General features: G+C 46.8%; 1 protein-coding gene across 4 annotated transcripts in view; it reads left to right on the top strand.

Annotated features, from left to right (window-relative positions):
- The window catches only part of EVC2 (EvC ciliary complex subunit 2), a 126213-nt gene that overhangs the window by 44351 nt on the left and 63123 nt on the right, over positions 1-18739 (top strand). For all 4 annotated transcript variants that reach the window (XM_077878655.1, XM_077878644.1, XM_077878636.1 and 1 more), the window contains exon 9: positions 959-1098. In XM_077878655.1, coding sequence (XP_077734781.1) covers positions 959-1098 — 140 coding nt within the window. The remainder of the gene's footprint in view (positions 1-958; positions 1099-18739) is intronic.

The raw sequence follows: 18739 nt of genomic DNA, 5'->3' as shown, positions 1-18739 counted from the left end.
TTCTTTATTTTTGCCAGCCCAAGGCCACCAGTGAGACAGTGTGCTATAAAACACAAGACAGCCTTCTTCACCTTTTCTGGCACTTCGCTCCGTCTATCTTATGAGTTAGATCGACTTGGGACCAGATGCCAACCCTGACTCTTCATGGGCTATGTGAATGCAGATAACCCCTCTGAGCTGTGGTTTCTTGTATGTAATGTGGGGGCAACAGCACTTATTTTGTGGTGACAGTTTCATGATGATAACATATCCAAGGCGCAGGGAGAGGAATTCTTAAATATTTGCTATAGTTATTACCTCTTTGAAGAATTAATAATAAGGACAAAACGATCCAATCATTGGGTTGGGCTTAATTATCTCCCATCTCACTTCCATCTGACAATCTATATTCTAATTAGAAACCAGCCAGATGCATGTCGAAGTCTGTCTGCCAACTGGAAACTCCCTCTGTACGATGATGATTATGGTGATGGTGATGATGGTGACGATGATGGTTTTGATGATGGTGATGGTGGTGATGATGATGGTGATGATGGTGATAGTGATAATGACAATGGTGATGATGATGATGGTGGTGATAATGGTGATAATGACGATTATGAGGATGGTGGTGGTGATGGTGATGATGGTGAAATATTTTTATTTTTATTTTTATTTATTTTTGTTGTTGTTGAGTGAAATATTTTTATAGGTCTTTACAAGTTGCAGAGGCCTTTCCATACATTGTTTTGCTTATATGCACAGTAACCCTATGCAGGGCTACTGGAATTATGATCCCATTTCTTTGATGAGAAAATGGAGGCCCAGGGCAATGCAGTGTCTTGTCTGAGTTTACCCTCCTCACAGGTGATGGGGCCAGCAAGTTTCTCTGACTGCAGGTTCCTGCTTTTCCCCCATGATTTTCTCAGCACAGGACATTCATAAGAAGGCCTACTCCATTCTTGAAATTTCCCTGCAGGTTCAGCATCATGAGAGCAAGCTGGAGCACTCCCAGTTTACCTCAGCTGATGGTGTCAATGAGGACCTTGCGCTGAATGACCAAATGATTGACATTCTGTCTTCAGAAGACCCTGGGAGCATGCTTCAAGCCTTAGAAGAGTAAGAATTCTCAATCACATTATACTTGCTTGGTTATGATGACTGCTTAACTGCACTGGCCTGAGAGCAAACACTGAGTATGTTGCATTCATTCACTCATTCATTCATTCAGTTAATCATTCATGTGTTACCCAGTAGTCATTGTGGAACCATAGCTATGCTTAGTATTTGGGAAAAGGGATGAATAAGATGTAGTTTGTGCTATGATCTAATGGGAAAGACAGTCACATAAATGAAAGTGACCATAAAAGTTTGATGAACACCCTGCTGCTAAAAGGAGGCTTTCCAGGTAGACTAAGAGAAGGAAGACTTCAGGCAGAGGGAAGAAAGGGCAGATGAAAGGATAGGAAATGAGCAAGATGCATTTGGTGAAGCACAGTAACTTGGTTCAACTGATGTGTGGATTGAGGTATTGAGTACAGAGAAATAAAGGAAGAGGCTGGAGAGAGGGGCCAGGCCAGGCAGTTTGTTTGCCGAACTGAATTCCGTTCTTTTTATTTATTTAACGAATACTTAACAATGTACCTCCTGTGTACAGTAGAACCTAGAGCCAGACCCAGTTCCAAACACTTCATGAATACTAACTTGTAATCCTCTTAGCCACCCTATGGAGCAGGTACTGCTGCTCTTACCATCTCATGGATGAGGATTTGAGAGAGGCTGTGGAGCTTGCCCCAGGGCACACACTTGAAAACAGAGAGCCAGGCTCAAGCCCAGGCAGTCTGGCTGCAGGGTGCATGCTTGCGATCAGGATGCTGCTGCACTGGCCACAGTGTCTCACTCGATGAGGCTCATCAGCGTGGCTTTTCCTCCTGTCCCTTTTGCAAATATTTGCAGAGGGCTTCTTTATACGTGTCCTTTCTCCAGTTGTCTTCTAAAATGCTGTCTCATCTTTTACTTCTTCAAACATATGAAGCATAATTATCTTAAAGTTTCTGAAACTTTATTATGTCCCATATCCTGTGCCTGCTCTCTATTGTTGCTCCTAGGTTGTGGTCCTAGCTCCTGGTCTTGTCCTATGCCTGGGTCATTTTTTTTTTAGTTTTTAGTTTTTAGTTTAGTTTAGTTTTGTTTTGTTTTATTGGAGTTCAATTTGCCAACATGTAGCATAACACCCAGTGCTCATCCTGTCAAGTGCCCCCCTCAGTGCCCGTCACCCAGTCACCCCACCCCACCCCTGCCCATCTCCCTTTTCACCACTCCACCATTCCTTGTTCATTTCCCAGAGTTAGGTGTCTCTCATGTTTTGTCACCCTCACTGATTTTTTCACTCATTTTCTCTCCTTTCCTTTTATTCCCTTTCACTAATTTTTATATTCCCCAAATGAATGAAACCATATAATGTTTGTCCTCTGATTGACTTATTTCACTCAGCATGATATCCTCCAGTTCCATCGACATCGAAGCAAATGGTGAGTATTTGTCGTTCTAATGGCTGAGTAATATTCCATTGTATACATAGACCACATCTTCTTTATCCATTCATCTTTCGATGGACACCGAGGCTCCTTCCACAGTTTGGCTGTTGTGGACATTGCTGCTAGAAACATCGGGGTGCAGGTGTCCCAGTGTTTCACTGTATCTGTATCTTTGGGGTAAATCCCCAGCAGTGCAATTGCTGGGTCATAGGGCAGATCTATTTTTAACTCTTTGAGGAACCTCCACACAGTTTTCCAGAGTGGCTGCACCAGTCCACATTCCCACCAACAGTGCAAGAGGGTTCCCCTTTCTCCACACCCTCTCCAACATTTTTTGTTTCCTGTCTTGTTAATTTTCCCCATTCTCACTGGTGTGAGGTGGTATCTCATTGTGGTTTTGATTTGTATTTCCCTGATGGCCAATGGTGCGGAGCATTTTCTCATGTGCTTGTTGGCCATGTCTGTGTCTTCCTCTGTGAGATTTCTGTTCATGTCTTTTTCCCACTTCATGATTGGATTGTTTTTTTCTTTGCTGCTGAGTTTGATAAGTTCTTTATAGATCTTGGATACTAGCCCTTTATCTGATACGTCATTTGCAAATATCTTCTCCCATCCTGTAGGTTGTCTTTTAGTTTTGTTGACTGTTTCTTTTGCTGTGCAGAAGCTTTTTATCTTTATGAGGTATGCCTGGGTCATTTTGATTGTGTGCCTTTGGTCCCCATACTAATGCTCTTCAATAAGGCATCCTCTTTTTCCTATTTGCTAGTTGAAGGATCTAATGCTCTTCTAAGTGAAGAGGTGTAGAACAGCCACACATTTAGTAAGTGACAGGACAAGACTGGAGCTTTCTCTGTAGAATCTCAGCCATGTTATGTTTCACAAATATTCTCTGAATCCTGGTTTCTTCATCTCCGGGTGGGGGAAACCAGAAGTGCCAGTTTCATGATGGGAAAGGGACTTGGTGGCAGAGTCTTCCCTGGAGTTTTGCATCTCTGAGTTGGGGCCTGACTTAACAGGAGATGAGCAGATGGTAAAGAGAAGCACTCAAGATGCTCATCCCTTCTAGGAGTCTTAAGAGCGGTGCAAACTGCAACTGATAGTGGGAGAGCCTGGGAGCAAGATCGAACAGCTCTGGTCCTGTCTCCCTGGGGCCTGGAAACTGTCCCGTGGCGGGCAGAGACGGACTCAAGAGAGCACAAGAAATGGAGAGCACTGTCTCTACTTCCTTAGGAGTGACTGGTCACTGGTCTGAGAAGTGCTCTCTCGTGTCCAACTCTTGGCACTTTGTGAGCTATGGGGGTTCTGAGCACAGAGGGACTTCCATCCTGCCTGAGGGTTGTCCCTTCCCAGCTGAGTGCCATCCTGCAGTGTCATACCTTCAGGCCCATACCTGCTGGGCTGTCCTTGCACCCAGCTGGGCATTGGGTCTTGTTCATCTGTTTCTGGGTCTGGGCTCTTGTGGCGTGGCTAACTGCGCTTTGCACAGCCATTCAGGTGTGATCCTTCATTTTAGCTTAATTCCCTCTTCAGAATGCCAAGGGCAACAAATCAGAATTTGCCACGCTACCCAAGAGGAAAGAGGGAGGGGAAGAGTGGATGGGTAGTGGAGAGAAGGGTGGCTGGCAACTGGCAGAGATTCATGAATGTCTCTCATTACATTAAATGGTAGGCGCAGGTGATTATAAAGGTGTTGCCTAGCTAAAAGTCTGTTGTCTTCTAAAACATGGAAAGGAAAAGTAGAGTGAGATGACTTGGCTTGTGTGATCGGCACCTAGAAATTTAATTTGCAGGTAGGTCGTACTCTGCAACCTCTGGCCAAAGGAATTAGGGTTATAATTAGCATATGTATATATGTAATACGTGTGTATTACATACATACACAGTACGTGTGTACTAATACGCAACAGTGCATATAATAACATCATAGTAACAGCGTATAACGTGAACGGTATTAGTATCATATGGAAGGTATCAATCATCCTGTCTTTGTTGTTAGTTCAAGAAGTGATGGTGTATAAGGAGCACGGGCTTCCTTGAGCCCCACATTCTATGAAGTGAACAGGCTGCGATGTGCTGGTCCTGGTGTGTAGAGTGCTCGGAGGACATTGAGGTTACCAAGATTTTATTCTTGTAAATCCCCTCGGACCTCTGGAATTTTATATTTATTTCTCCTTGGGAGCCCCTCTTGTTTTGCCTGAAGAGTGTTTAACATGGATTGTGGAGCATGACCTGAGAGTGCTCAGCTGGAGAGAGCTGCATTTGTCCTGGTCTCCTCCCTTCCCCCTCTCTTCCCCCGCCCCCTCCCCCACCGCCCCCATCCCAACATTCATTATTTATTGAACACTCGCTGTGTTTCAGACTCCGTGGTTGAATGCTCGTTTTAGGGACCTGGTTTTTGTTTGTTTGTTTTTCAATCATAGCATTGTCAGTTACTTTTAATCTTTCCATCTTGACTTAAAGTTGGGCTTTGGAGCTTCCAGAAAGAAAATGTCACTCAGAATGTCAGAGGCTTAGTATGCATGGAAGTCTGTGATTGTCTCTCCACCAAAAAATTAAAAAAAAAAAAAAAAAAGCTTTTTTTCTCTAACAAATAATTTATCCCATTTGTAATTCTTATGTCAAGTTTAGCTGGGCTTCTAAATATGTCATTATGTGACTTGATTGCTGCCTCCTTTCTCAGACCCATCAGAGCCCTGACCTTGGTCTCTTTTGCTGATTTACCTTTGATAAAGAGCATCTCCCTGGTTTGCGTGGTGGTTTATCTTTTACATCATTTCTTCATGGGCTGTCTCACTGAGAGTATCTGAGGGAGAGGGGTTTCCTTGGATTTGTGTCAGGCTCTTAGATAGTTGTCATAATGGAGGCAGCTTAGCTCTGGACAGGCAGAGGCAAGAGGGAGGAGGAACTGGGAGAACTGGGTACCTCTGTCTGCTCCTGGAAGTTTCTAGAAGCACAGAGAGCCCCACAGTGTCTTAGCTCTAGCATTGTTCTGGCCCAGATCACTGCCAGGCACCTCTTGTCTGTGACCTTAGGTAATTCTCACAATGGTTCTGGAAGGGAAGCTGATGTCTAAAAAGTTTGATTGGTTTTGCCTAAGGTCACACAAGTGACTGGTGATGGGTTTGCCCCCAGGCCCATATCCTTTCAGATCCACTGTTCTATTGACAAAACAGCTTTTAAAAAAGATGGCACTTAGAATTTTCCAGAAACACAAAGGGAAAGAAGAAAGTAAGTCCAGGCCAGTGTTCATTTCCTGTTATTTAAAGGAAGCTCATAGCTATCTTTTTTTTTTTTAAGATTTTATTTATTTATTCATGATACACAGAAAGAGAGAGGCAGAGACACAGGCAGAGGGAGAAACAGGCTCTTCACTGAGAGCCTGATGTGGGACTCGATTCCGGGACTCCAGGATCACACCCTGAGCCGAAGGCAGACGCTAACCACTGAGCCACCCAGGGATCCCCAACACTATCTTTTGATGTTGCCAGCATCCTGTTCTAGACTGTCTCTAAATTGTGGTTTCTAGGCGAACAGAGTAGGCATTCGGTGAGTACTGGTTGAATTGAGGCTTTTAGATTCATGCCTTGAGTGGTTTCCTGCACCCACCATGTAGTAGGATTTTTTTTACAACTGCACCATTTCTATTCTATATTAATGCTGCTGAGATGTGATTTTGTTTCTCATTTCCGGAACTCAGGGTAATGGAGCAGCTCACCCCAAATTCTGGTAGTTCGTTTGTTCTTTCTGGGTAATTTGCTCCTGTGTGCAATCATTTTTAAAACACAGGAGGCCCTGGCTCGACACTGGCAAATCGTCCGGGTGGTGGTCCTCGTGGGATGCACACAAGCGGAATATGAAGGCCCGTGTGGATAACCCTGCAGTTCCATGGTGTGGAGGGGCTATAAAGCAGCAAAATGCTCTGTTGCAGAATAGCAGGGGCTCGCTTTCCCCTGGGGGTACCGGGAGGCCCTCTAGGGGAGGCTCAGGAGAGCTGAGACTTGAGTGGTGAGCACCCCGTGGGGGCTGCATGGATGGAGCTCAGGGAGGGACATACGTGGGCACTTACGGTCTAGAAGGGGATGAGGCCAGCGTGGCAGTAGCACACGGAAGTGGGCTGGAGGGTCACGCAGAACCAGTGTGAGCATGACCTGGAGCAGCTTCCATTATTCATCCTGACTTCCCCACCCTTGACTTTCTTCCTGTCACTCAAGGCTGTCAGAAGCCACCTTAGGTGTCTTGTCTGTGTCTTGTCTTGTCTTTAATGTTGGATTCTGTCTTCCCAGCTAGGCAGGAAGTTCACAAAGGTGGGGACTTTCTGTCTTGTGTGCTGATTTATTCTGAGTGCTTCAAGCACTGCCTGGCACACAGTAGGTGCTTGTGGAGGTAGGGCCATACAACAGTGGCAAGCTTGATGGAGAGTCACCAGCAGGTAGATTGGGGCCTCTCTGGACAGGAAAGATGGTGAGAAGGGGCAGGGTTACTCCAACCAGAAGTTAGCGCTGCAGGTTCAGGTTTGACGTGGCCTCATAGGCTGCCCAGAGTTGGCCCCAGGGGGTTGGGCTGTGGCGGGACACCCTCGCAGAGCAACATTCACTTGGCAGCCACTAGTCCCTTGGCTGGGCTGCACCCGGCCTCTCACTCAGGGCTGATGTTCCAGGAGGACCTCCAGGGGGTAGGTCTGTGTGATGTCCCTCCCACAGGCTCCACAGAGGTCTGCAGAATCAAGGTATGGATGAGGGAGGAGGAGCAGCAGCACCCACTGATGGCTTGGGAGTGGGGTCTGTGGGAGAAGAGCTGTCAGCACCTGGGGGGAAGGTGCTGCTGCTTCCTAAGACGAGGAAAGAGGGAGACTGAGTTTTGAGGAAAAGATCTAGAGGCCTTTCTGAGCTGGGCGAGTTGGAGATACCTACAGACACCAGATGGATATGTCAGGAGGAGCCCGAAGGTCTGTTCAGATGCAGGCGGGGTAGGAGTGGGGACTGCAGGTGGCAGGACAGGGAAGGAGGGGGAAACCCCCAGAAAGTGGAGAGAGGTGTGGAGGGGAATGGGAAGGCGCCTCAGGAACCATAGCCTTTACACCCTCAGCAAAGTGACAGGAAACCAGGGGAATGAGAGCAGGAGAGAAAAAGAGTCCTAGAAGAAGGAATGGCCAGCCTGCTGTGCAGGGAAGCATCAGAGTAAAGAGAACCCGGGGCCACGAGAAGGACAGTTACGGTGATGCCAGAGGCTCTGAATGCTCTGCTGGGGATGGTCCTCCACAGACAGGGGAGGCTCAGGGACAATTGCAGGAAATGGTACTGAGAGGCTGGGAGCCAGAGCTCTGGTGTCACCACCGGAGAGAGGTTGGGGCCATTGTCCTGGGAAGGGAAGTCCAGAGCATGCAGAGATGCCTGCAGGTGCGTGATGGGAGGTGTGAACATGGCACGTCCCTATATGATACTTCCCAATGAAGTGTGAGGTGATGACATGGGGAAGAAGAGGGGAGTACTGTAGGAAGGTATAGGATAGTCCTGCCAGAGTGGGGAGGTGGCTTCTAGCAGAACCCCAAAGAATTAGCAGGTAGGGAGAGTGCCCACACAAGGCTGGAGGTCCGGCGGCCTGGATGTAGGACTCGTTTCTGCAGGTGCTCTGGTGGGAGGTACAGAGGCTGCTGGAGGTCAAGTGGTAGAGCCCAGGGGTTAAGAGATGGGGTTGAGACACACGACTACCTGAATTGGGTCCCAGCAGTGCCACTTACTAGCAGGTGACTCTAGGTGCCATATCTATCGCGTACGGATAACCGCGGCTGCCTCGTAGGTGCTAGGACAGAAGCTGGCTGCACGCTGCGTTGTGGGTGAGCTGGAGGAGTATTTCCTGTGGCCACTCTAATAACTCACTACACACTTGGGAGCCCCAAGGAACAGAGTTATTCTCTCACGGGGCTGGAGGCCAGAGGCCCAGAGTTGGTTTCACTGGGCTAAAGACAAGCTGTTGGCAGGGCCGCCTCCCGTCAGACACTCCAGGGTGGAGTCCTTCCCTCTTCTTCCAGCTTCTGGGGCTGCTAGCAGCAGTCCTCAACTTGTGGCCATGTCCCTCTAGTCTCCACCTCCAGGTGGACTCCTCCCCATCTGTATGTATCCAGTCTCCTCTGCCTCTGCCTTAGGGAGACATTTGTGATCGGGTTTAGGGCCCACAGATAAGCCAAGGTGATCTCCACACCTCATGATCTTTCACTTAATTACACTTCCAAAGGTCCTTTGTTTTTATAAGACCACATTTCCAGATTCCAGGGATTTGGACCTGGTATCCCTGGGTGGCCGTTATTTAAGGAAATGATCAGAAAAATCTGAAAAGATGGGGCACCTGGGTGGCTCAGTTGGTTTAGTGTCTGCCTTTGGCTCAAGTCATGATCCCAGGGTCCTGGGATCGAGCCTCATGTCGGGCTCCCTGCTTAGGGGGGAGTCTCCTTCTCCCTCTCTTCCCTGCTTGTGCTCTCCTATCTCTTTCTCTCTCTCAAAAAAAGAGGTCTTTTTTAAAAAGCATTAAAAAAAAAAAAAGAAAGAGAAATCTCAAAAGAATGAGAGAGAAGGAGAGATTTGAGGGGGTCTGTGGACTGGGTAAGTCATACAGTTGTTTCTGGAACAACCTGAGGGTTGTCTTCAGACCAGGGCCATTAGAAATGGTCACTTCTCTCCATTCAGAAGTGGTTGGTGCAGAGCTCAAAGCTGGGTCTTCTGAGCAAGGCTGGGCCCTCTGGTGCTTCCTCGCTCCAAGCCCATGGATGGAGATCCGTCTTGGATTGTAAGAGGAGGCTCACCAGGAGGGAGAGGGCGCATAGTCCAGGTGGGGCAGCTCTTTCTGTGACTAGTTCCATACTCCCTCATCTCTCCATGGGGCTCCTTGCACATAGTAGGGTCTTGAATAATTGCACTCATGACATATTGCCAGATATTCCACTGAAGTTCTCATGGGGGTGGGTGTGGGTTTTAGGAAGCTGATGATAATGTTCTCAGATTCTAAACAATCTCCTCCCCTGCCCTCTCATGCACCTGCCCCGCTACCTGCTTCTTTTGCTTCCTGTTGGATCAAGCACCAAAGCATCTTGTAGATGCCAAGCACTGGGCATTTACACAGTAAAGACACAAACCAGACTCGGGTAAGCTCTCTGCCCTTGGGCCTCCGTCAGGACCCTCACTGAGTGGTTTTGTAATGCTCCATGTGTGTGTTGCCCACATTAGACTCCCAAGCCCTTGTTTGGACCGAGTCCAGCAGCACTAGCTAAGTGTTAGCAATGCCTTGTGAGTGAATCTGTGGGTGAAATTTGCACTGGGTATTGAGGGGTCTTTAGGACACCGATGGGAAAGGAATGGGGGCATTCTTGGCAAGGGGACCTCATGTGTATGGGGCTTGGGAGCCTGATAGGGCCTCCTGATGTCCTCAAAAAGTGCAGAGGTTTCAGAAACCTGGACACATGGAAAGGTGTCTGGAAAAGGCTTAGTGTCCAAAAGAGGGGACTCCTAGCCCCCCTGACTCCCTCTCACCCCAACCCACTGTACAGGTGACCCATGTCTAGACCAGTCCTGGACTTCCAGAAGGATGATGTCAGGGTTCATTCACCTAGAGCCTCGCTCGACTGGCAAGCACCCCAGGCCAGCTGAGGCGAAGCCCCGCCCACACACCTGTGCCCTGCTGCCCCATTCCCTGGGTGCTGGGTGCTTGCCAGCGGCTGACAAGCCAGAGTGGGATTTTTATGGAGGACCAAACAGGAGCTGCGGTAGAGCAGCGCAGCAGTCATGCTCCATCTGGTTTCCATGGCAACCCTCGCTGCCCTCTTCCCAGCAAGGTGAGGGTTTCTTGGAGGAGACGCTTTCCTTCTTCCAGCAGGTGTTTTCTTAGTTCCTGCTGAGCGCCTGGCACTCTGCTAGGTGAGGTGCTGGAGAAGAAGCCAAGAAAAGCAAGAACCCCCAAGATGCCCACCGTCTATGAGGGAAAGAACTCACACGCGAATAAATACAGCACAGTGAGATTGTGCAAGCTGGAATAATCATGAAAGCACCTCTGCCGGGTGCAAGTGGTTTACACCTGATCCGGGGAACCTTTGCAGGGTATGATGTGATATTATCCCTGACTTAGCATCTCTCCTAATCCACACCACCCCATCCAGGCCGTGAGGTTCATGCATCCTCTTGGGGGTTTCTTGGAGATAAAAGGAATCCCCTCAACTGTTGGAGTATCTGAGGGGGTCAATAAAGAGCTCCTTATCTCCTTTAAACATTGAATCCTGAGCCAATTGGGAAATAAGACCTATATCAGGCATGTTCTCCAACCTGGCCAAAAAAATAAATCGCCCATCACTTTCATTACATCGAAAAGCTAGGTCGGAGGATGTGGCTCTCTGTGCGGTGTAATGAGCTCCACAGTGAGACTCTGCATTCCTGCTCAATAAAGCCAATTTCAGAGACTTCCTGCTCCCAGTCACCAGGTGCTGTGGCTGCTTGTGCCGAGTGCCAACCCCTGGACCCCATCAATTCCCTCATAGAGCTCCTCCACCAGAAGGGGCCCTGAGGAGAGGGAGATATGCATGGGCCCTTGCCAGCACTGGCCAGTTTGATTAGCCAGTCCAACCACATGGAAAGGAGTCACAAACAGGAAGTCCATGCATGCAAGCAGGACTAGAGCCAGCTTTTCTGGGGATGGTGGTGCTTCTAGCAGACTTTTGGGGTCCTGCCCTGGACCACTACCCTGACTCTGCTATTATACATGGTAGGTCTAGCACCAGCCACAGATAGGCCTGGAGATAGGTTGTCAAAAGCAACCAAGAAACTCCCTGTGTCCCAGGGAAGAGCACACGCATAGTCCCCGACTTTGATTAATGCCCACATTTTGTTGTGTTTTGTTTTCTGTCTCTTAGCCAATTTTTTGAATACTAAATAGTGAATGTGGCAAAGAATTAGAGTGGCATAAAAGGCTGTACTGTGAAAATCAAATTGTCTTCTCATGCCTGCACCTGAAGGCATCCATTCCTCATGCCACGTATCTTTGGAGATCGTTTATGGACATATGCATATACACATATCCTCCTGTTTTAAAACATAAAATAATAGCATACCTTGCACATTGTTTTGCTTCTTTTTCCCCACTTTTCAGCAGTCTTGGAGATTGTTCAACATCTATAACAATAGAACAGCCTGTTCTTAACTTTAAGTGGCTGCATAATATCCTAATAATAGTAATGATTACTGAATTTACTGGGAGTTCAATATGAGTGAGAGACAGCTCTGATTGTTTTATTTATTATTTATTTAAACTGTTTGTTTATTTTTAAATATTTTATTTATTTATGCATGAGAGACACAGAGAGAGGCAGAGACATAGCAGGCTCCCTGTGGGGAGCCTCAGTGCAGGACTCAATCCCAAGATGCAAGATCACGACCTGAGCCAAGGGCAGATGCTAACCACTGAGCCACCCAAGTGCCATTAAATCCAATTAAGTTAATATATAGTGTATTATTAGTTTCAGAGGTAGAGTTCAGTGATTCATCAGTTGCATAGAACACTCAGGACTCATGCCATCACATGCCCTCCTTAATGCCCATCACCCAGTTACCCTATCCCCCCACTCACCTCCCCGCCAGCAACCCTCAGTTTGTTTCCTAGAGTTCAGCATCTCTTCTGGTTTGTCTCTCTCTCTGATTTCACCTTTATTTTTCCTTCCCTTCCCCTATGTTTATGTTTTGTTTCTTAAATTCCACTTACAGTGAAATCAATCAGTCTTTGCTGACTGGCTTATTTCACTTAGCATAAAACACTCTAGTTCTATCCACATCATTGCAAATGGCAAGATGCCATTCTTTTTGATGGCTGAGTAATATTCCATTGCATGTATACACCACGTCTTCTTTATCCATTCATCTGCCGATGGACATCTGGGCTCTTTCCACAGTTTGGCTATTGTGCTATCAAGACTGGGGTGCAGGTGCGTCTTCAAATCACTATGTTTGTATCCTTTGAATAAATACCTGGAAGTGCAACTGCTGGATCATAGGGTAGCTCTATATTAACTTTTTGAGGAACCTCCATACTATTTTTCAGAGGGGCTGCACCACTTTGCATTCCCACCAACAGTGTAAGAGGGTTCTCCTTTCTTTGCATCCTTGCCAACATCTCTTGTTTTCTAAGTTGTTTATTTTAGCCATTCTGACTGATGTGAGGTGATACCTTATTGTGGTTTTGATTTGTATACCCCTGATGCCCGTGATATTGAGCATTTCTTTATGTCTTTTGGACATTTGTATGTCTTCTTTGGAGAAATGTCTTTTCACATCTCCTGCTCATTTCTTGACTGGATTCTTTGTTTTTTGGATGTTGAGTTGGTAAAGTCTTTGTAGATTTTGGATACTAGCCTTTTTGGATACTACCCCCTCTGATAGGTCACTTGCAAATATCTTCTCCCTTCTGTAGGTTTTCTTTTAGTTTTATTGACTGTTTGCTTTGCTGTGCAAAATCTTTTTATCTGAGTGAAGTCCTAATAGTTCATTTTTTGCCTATGTTTCCCTTGCCTTTGAAGATGTGTCTAGCAAGAAGTTACTGTGGCCAACGTCACAGAGGTTTCTGCCTGTGTTCTCCTCTAGGATTTTGATGCATCCCTGTCTCACATTTAGGTCTTTCATCCATTTTTAATTTATCTTTGTGTATGGTCTAAGAAAGTGGTCCAGTGTCATTCTTCTGCACGTGGCTGTCCAATTTTCCCAACGTCATTTGTTGAAGAGACTGTCGTTTTTCCATTGGATATTCTTTCCTGTTTTGTCGAAAATTAGTTGACCATAGAGTTGAGGGTCCATTTCTGAGTTCTCTATTTTGTCCCATTGATCTATGTGTCTGTTTTTGTGCCAGCACCATGCTGTCTTGATGATCACAGCTTTGTAATACAGTTTGAAGTCTGGAATTGTGATGCCTCCAGCTTTGGTTTTCCTTTTCAACATTCTTCTGGCTGTTTGGGGTCTTTGGTTCCATACAAATTTAAAATTGTTCCACTTCTCAAAAATGCTGATGATATTTTGATAGGGACTGCATTGAATGTGTAGATTGCTTTGGATAGCATAGACATTTTCACAATATTTGTTCTTCTAATCCATGAGCATGGGATGTTTTTCCATTTCTTTGTGTCTTCCTCAGTTTCGTAAGTGTTCGATAGTTTTCAGAGTACAGATCTTTTACCTCCTTGGTTAGGTTTATTCCTAGGTTTCTTATGGAGTTTTGGTGCAATTGTAAATGGGATTGATTCCTTGATTTCTCCTTATTCTATCTCATTATCACTGTATAGAAATGCAACTGACTTCTGTGCATTGTTTTTGTATCCTGAGACTTTGCTGAATTCCTGTATGAGTTCTAGCAATTTTTTGGTAGAATCTGGGTTTTCTACAGAGTATTTCTTGTCTGAGAAGAGTGAAAGCTTGACTTGTTTGCTGATTTGAATGCCTTTTATTTCTTTTGTTGTCTGATTGCTGAGGCTAGGACTTCCAGTACTATGTTGAACAACAGTGGTGAGAGTGGACATCCCTGTCATGTTCCTGACCTTAGGGGAAAGCTCTCAGTTTTTCCCCATTGAGGATATTCACTGTGGGTCTTTTGAATATAACTTTTACGATATTGAGGTATGTTCCTTTTATCCCTACACTGTGGAGAGTTTTAATCGATAAAGGATGCTGTATTCTATCAAATGCTTTTTCTGCACCTATCAAAAGGATCCTATGGCCCTTGTCTTTTCTTTTATTAATGTGATCTATCATGTGATTAATTTGTGGAGGTTGAAGCACCCCTGCAGCCCAGGGATAAATCCCACCTGGTTGTGGTGAATAATCCTTTTCCCGTACTGTTGGATCTTATCAGCTAGTACACTTCTGACTGTTTTATGTGCATTAACCTGTCTACTCCTCAGAGCGGCCTCTATGCTAAGGACTGTTTACAGATGAGGAGACTAAAGCTCGGAGTGTGAGTCACTTGCCCAGAGGCCCACGGCAAGTAGGAAGATGTGAGCCCAGGTGGTCTGAGTGCAGAGCCCACGTGGTCACCCCATGCTCCACAGCCCCCAATGGTCATAGGGCAGTTAACCAAGGGCTCTGTGCATGCATGCAAAGTTAACTGCAGCTTGAATTCTTTGAAGTGGAATTGCCTTATTGTATACTTTTCATACATGCTGTCGGATTGGCTCCATAGAGGGCAGGCCAGTTTACCATCCAGCATAGGAGAATCCCTTTGTCACATACCCTAGTCACAGCCACCCCAGGATCATTCTGCCCATGCCAGTCTGATAGGAAATCAAGGCACTTTCCTGTAGCTCTAATCCCTTCTAACGCATGAGGTTGGCCATCTTTGGCCCATGGAAGAGGTGTTCGCATCCCATGTCTAGTACACAGAGCTAGTAGCCTGGGCTAGGCTGGACCACGTGAGTGGCAGTGCTAGCCCTCCACTCCTGATCTGTCATTTAATCATCAGATGACCTTGAGCACAGTCTGTTGCCTCCAGGGCCTCATCTGAACACAGGGTGGTGATGATATGTGCCCCACGGGAGGTGAGGGTTTAACGAGCTCGTGTCTGCCCAGGGCTGAGAATAAGCACTCTGGCCAGGCTCACAGTAAGTGATTCACCTGTTTCCAGACCCTTTAGTTCTTGTCTCTGTTCTGCACATTGGACTCCGTGGCTTCTTTCTGTGACTCAGCCTCAGAGATATTGCAGAAATGGGCTACAGTGACTCAGTGACTCCCAGCGTCTAATTCCTTGCTCTACCCGAGCATGTCATGCACTTGTTCAGTCCATGGGGTGTGGAGGGGGGAGGCTGGAAATGCTACTGTGAGTCCAACAGGCAGGGTCCTGGCCCCCTGGAGCTCATAGTGTAGCGTGGGGTAGGGGGACAGGCCTTCATGAGAGAATCACATGGGAAAATACATGATTACACACCATGCTGGGCATCATGAAGGTGATTCTGGGGCTCTGACAACCTCGTGTAGAGCCCTTCTTGTGAAGAGAGGCTTGTGGGCTGGAGGTTTGGTGTGTGGTCAGTCACTAGGGAGGCTGCCTGGGGACACAGCAGTGACTCAGGCAGGGGCATGAGCTTCAGAAACGCCGGGCCATCAGATTATCCCAGGTTGTTGACCTGTGGCTGGGTGGCATGCTGGGGACGTTTGGATGGAGAGGGAGGCTGGACAGGTTGTGGAGACTGGACTGGGGCGTGGGCTTCAAGCTTGGATTTGGATTGGGGTCCATTGGCCTTTGAGAAGGTCAACACTGACACCAGAATTACGTCCTGCCCCCTTGCCAGTTCAATTTCAGTGGGAATTACAAAGTGCCTTTCTTTCCAAGCATTCATCGATTTGGTGTCGTGCTGCTTACCCAGGGATTTAATTCAGACTTGACTTTGAAAATCTTTGCTTTGTTGTTTTTGCTATTTTTGTCTATTTTTTCACAAATACATGAAAATACCCAAAACACTCAGTTGACACTCATGTACACAGATCTCTTAGGGAGGATATTCCCTCCTGATCACTGTGGTCTGTGCAGGGGGTGTTGGAGGGGGGCATTGGCCTGAGATTCCTAAATGTCATGAGTATTTCGGTGCTGGGGGATGTCAGCTGTCTAGGAGATGGGTTGTCACCGAAGATTCTGGATTAGCAGTGATCACAGTATGCAGTTTAGAAGACCAGCTGGCAGGTTAGCCCTTCACAGCCCTTGATCCTGCTTTTGCTCACTTACTCCCTCATGGAACCGTTTCCCAAGCACTTTCTCACTCAGAGCCATTTTCTGGGCACCATGGATGCTGAGATGGGTCAAGAGTGCTCCACACCCTCCAGAAACTCACAGTTCACAGAGAAGACAGACTCAGACAGTCCTGGCAAGATGGTATGGGGTACAGGTGGCATGGGATGGGGCCATGCACAGGGTGAGGGGCGGACTCTGGCTCTTAAATGGGAGATAAGAAACTTCACCAGGAAGGCGTAGGCTCGGTCAGGCAGAGGGGCTAGAGGAATCGGGAGGGAGTCAGGCTCCCAGATAGATGTGGCCCTGTGAATTTAGGATTTCAGTTTTATCCATCCAGGAGACATTTGAGGAGCAATTCCTTTTGCTAGGCTCTCTCTAGATATAGCAGGGACCATAGTAGAGTCTTTGTGTTTACACGCTGTCCATGGTTGGGGGACATAAAATAAATAAATATGAAATATAAGGAGGTGATGGATTTATGCAAAATAACCAAGTAGGGAGCAGGGAATTCTGTGTTAAGTCAGTATGTTGGGAGCAGCTTTCCCGACAAGGTGGCATTGGAGCAGGATGCTCTGGAAGGAGCCATGAGGATGGTCCCTTCCTCCATGGGAGAAGAGTGACAACATCAAAGGCTTGATGCTACAAAGAATCCTGGGGGTCATTTGGTCTAAATTATTGGTCAGAGCAGAAATATTCTCTCTAGCACACCTTATAGGTGGCTAGTCCGTTTCTACTTGGATATCCCCTTAATCATGAGGGACCGCCATCCCTTGAAGGTTGTTATGGGTTAAATTGTGTCCTCCCAAAAAGATACATTGAAGTTCTAAGCCCCAGTTACCAGTGAATATGGCCTTATTTGGAAGTAGCATCTTTGCAGATGTGATCAAGCTGAGGTGAGGTCATTCAGGCGGGCCCTAATCCAGTGTGACCCTGACTAGGACATTTGCTGGAAACCCCTTGCTGGCATGATCTTGATAAAACCCTAATCCTCACCACAGCCTGAAAGGCTCTGGGTCCTCTGCCCAAGGTGGTAAGGCTGGACTGGAGATATTTTGTGTGCATGTGATCACAATTCCCAGATTTCTGTGAGGTGGTCATGAAGAAGACAGAGGCACTAGGACAATGATGGGGGCCGTAAGGAGGCAGATATCAGGTGAGTAAGAGAAAGATCTTTCTGTCCGAGCTCTCTGATGATGGAAGCCTGCCTGGAGAAGTGGTTAGGTCCCCATCACTGTGTGTATATGCAAAGCAAAAGCTGGGGGACTCTGGTGGGAAGCTGTTGAGGAGATCTGAGCATTGGTTGGAAAGATGACTTAGCTGACATCCAGGGTTTATTTCATCTTTAAATGTTTCACCCTACAGTTTCTTTCAGTTCCTCTTCAGGTAGAACAAAATCTATCTTTCCAAATAAGAGTTTCAAGAGTTATCGGTCTATCTAACCATCTGTCCACTCATCCATTGATCCATCCATCTGTCCAGCCATCTTCCCTTTATTTATACACACACACACACCCTTCGTCTACCTGCATATCCACCCATCCACCCACCCATCCACCTATCTACCCATCCATCCATTCATCCATACATATGTCCTTCCATCCACCTACTCTCTCATCCATCCACCCATCATCCATCCATTCACCCATTTCTATGTTATGTGTCCTTCACATCTTCTTTTCTCTGCCATAAAGAATGATATCAAGGAAGACCATTACAGATGTATCCACAGCAATGTGAAATAGCATTTTCTAACATCTCTTTAGTGCTGGGCACTAGGTAGGTGCTTTGAGCATGTTGGTGTGCCTAAGGCAGTAAACAGAGGGTAGAGGGAAGACTCTGGAGCCACATGCCATGGCTTCCAATCCCTACTCTGCCACTTAACAGCTGTGCTGCTTTCAACAAGGTATTTAAAATTTTCTGTGCCTCAGTTTCTTCACCTGTAAAAAGAAAAAAGGTTAATCACCTAACAAGATTGTCGTGAGGATTAGCTGGGTTGATATTTGTAAAGCTATTGAAACAAAGTTTATATAAAAGAGGCACTGCTATTAATCCTCTTAATGACTTTCATTGGACACGGATGACTCATTACCAACCTGGAAAGTAGGCTCAGAGATGTCAGGTAACTCACCTGAGTTGCCCAGCTGTGAAGGGGGGTGATGAGATTGGGAGCTGCTTTGCTGTGTCTCCCAAGTTCATTGGGCTTTCAGACATGATGAAACACCTTCTGTGCCTGAAGGGGAGCTGGGAGGAAGGTTCCAGGAAGATTAGAAGTGAGCAAAAGCATCCTTTTGCTCACTTCTTTTGTCTTTTGCAGATGACTAGTGTGTGTGTGTGGGGGGGGGTGGCCATCAAGTGGGCGGGGAGCAGGCAATGATGAGGAGCTGGTGGCCTCAGTTGTCCACCACCCTGCCCTCAGCACGAGGCCAGGAGAGGGCAGCTCCCACCAACTTCTGAACAAAGGGATCTATAGGAGGAAGAATGTCATAGAG

Source organism: Canis aureus, chromosome 2, assembly GCF_053574225.1.
Source record: "Canis aureus isolate CA01 chromosome 2, VMU_Caureus_v.1.0, whole genome shotgun sequence".
In the NCBI taxonomy this organism is placed as follows: Eukaryota; Metazoa; Chordata; class Mammalia; order Carnivora; family Canidae; genus Canis; species Canis aureus.
Note: the sequence above shows the minus strand (reverse complement) of the source record. Positions and strands in the feature narration are given on the sequence as shown.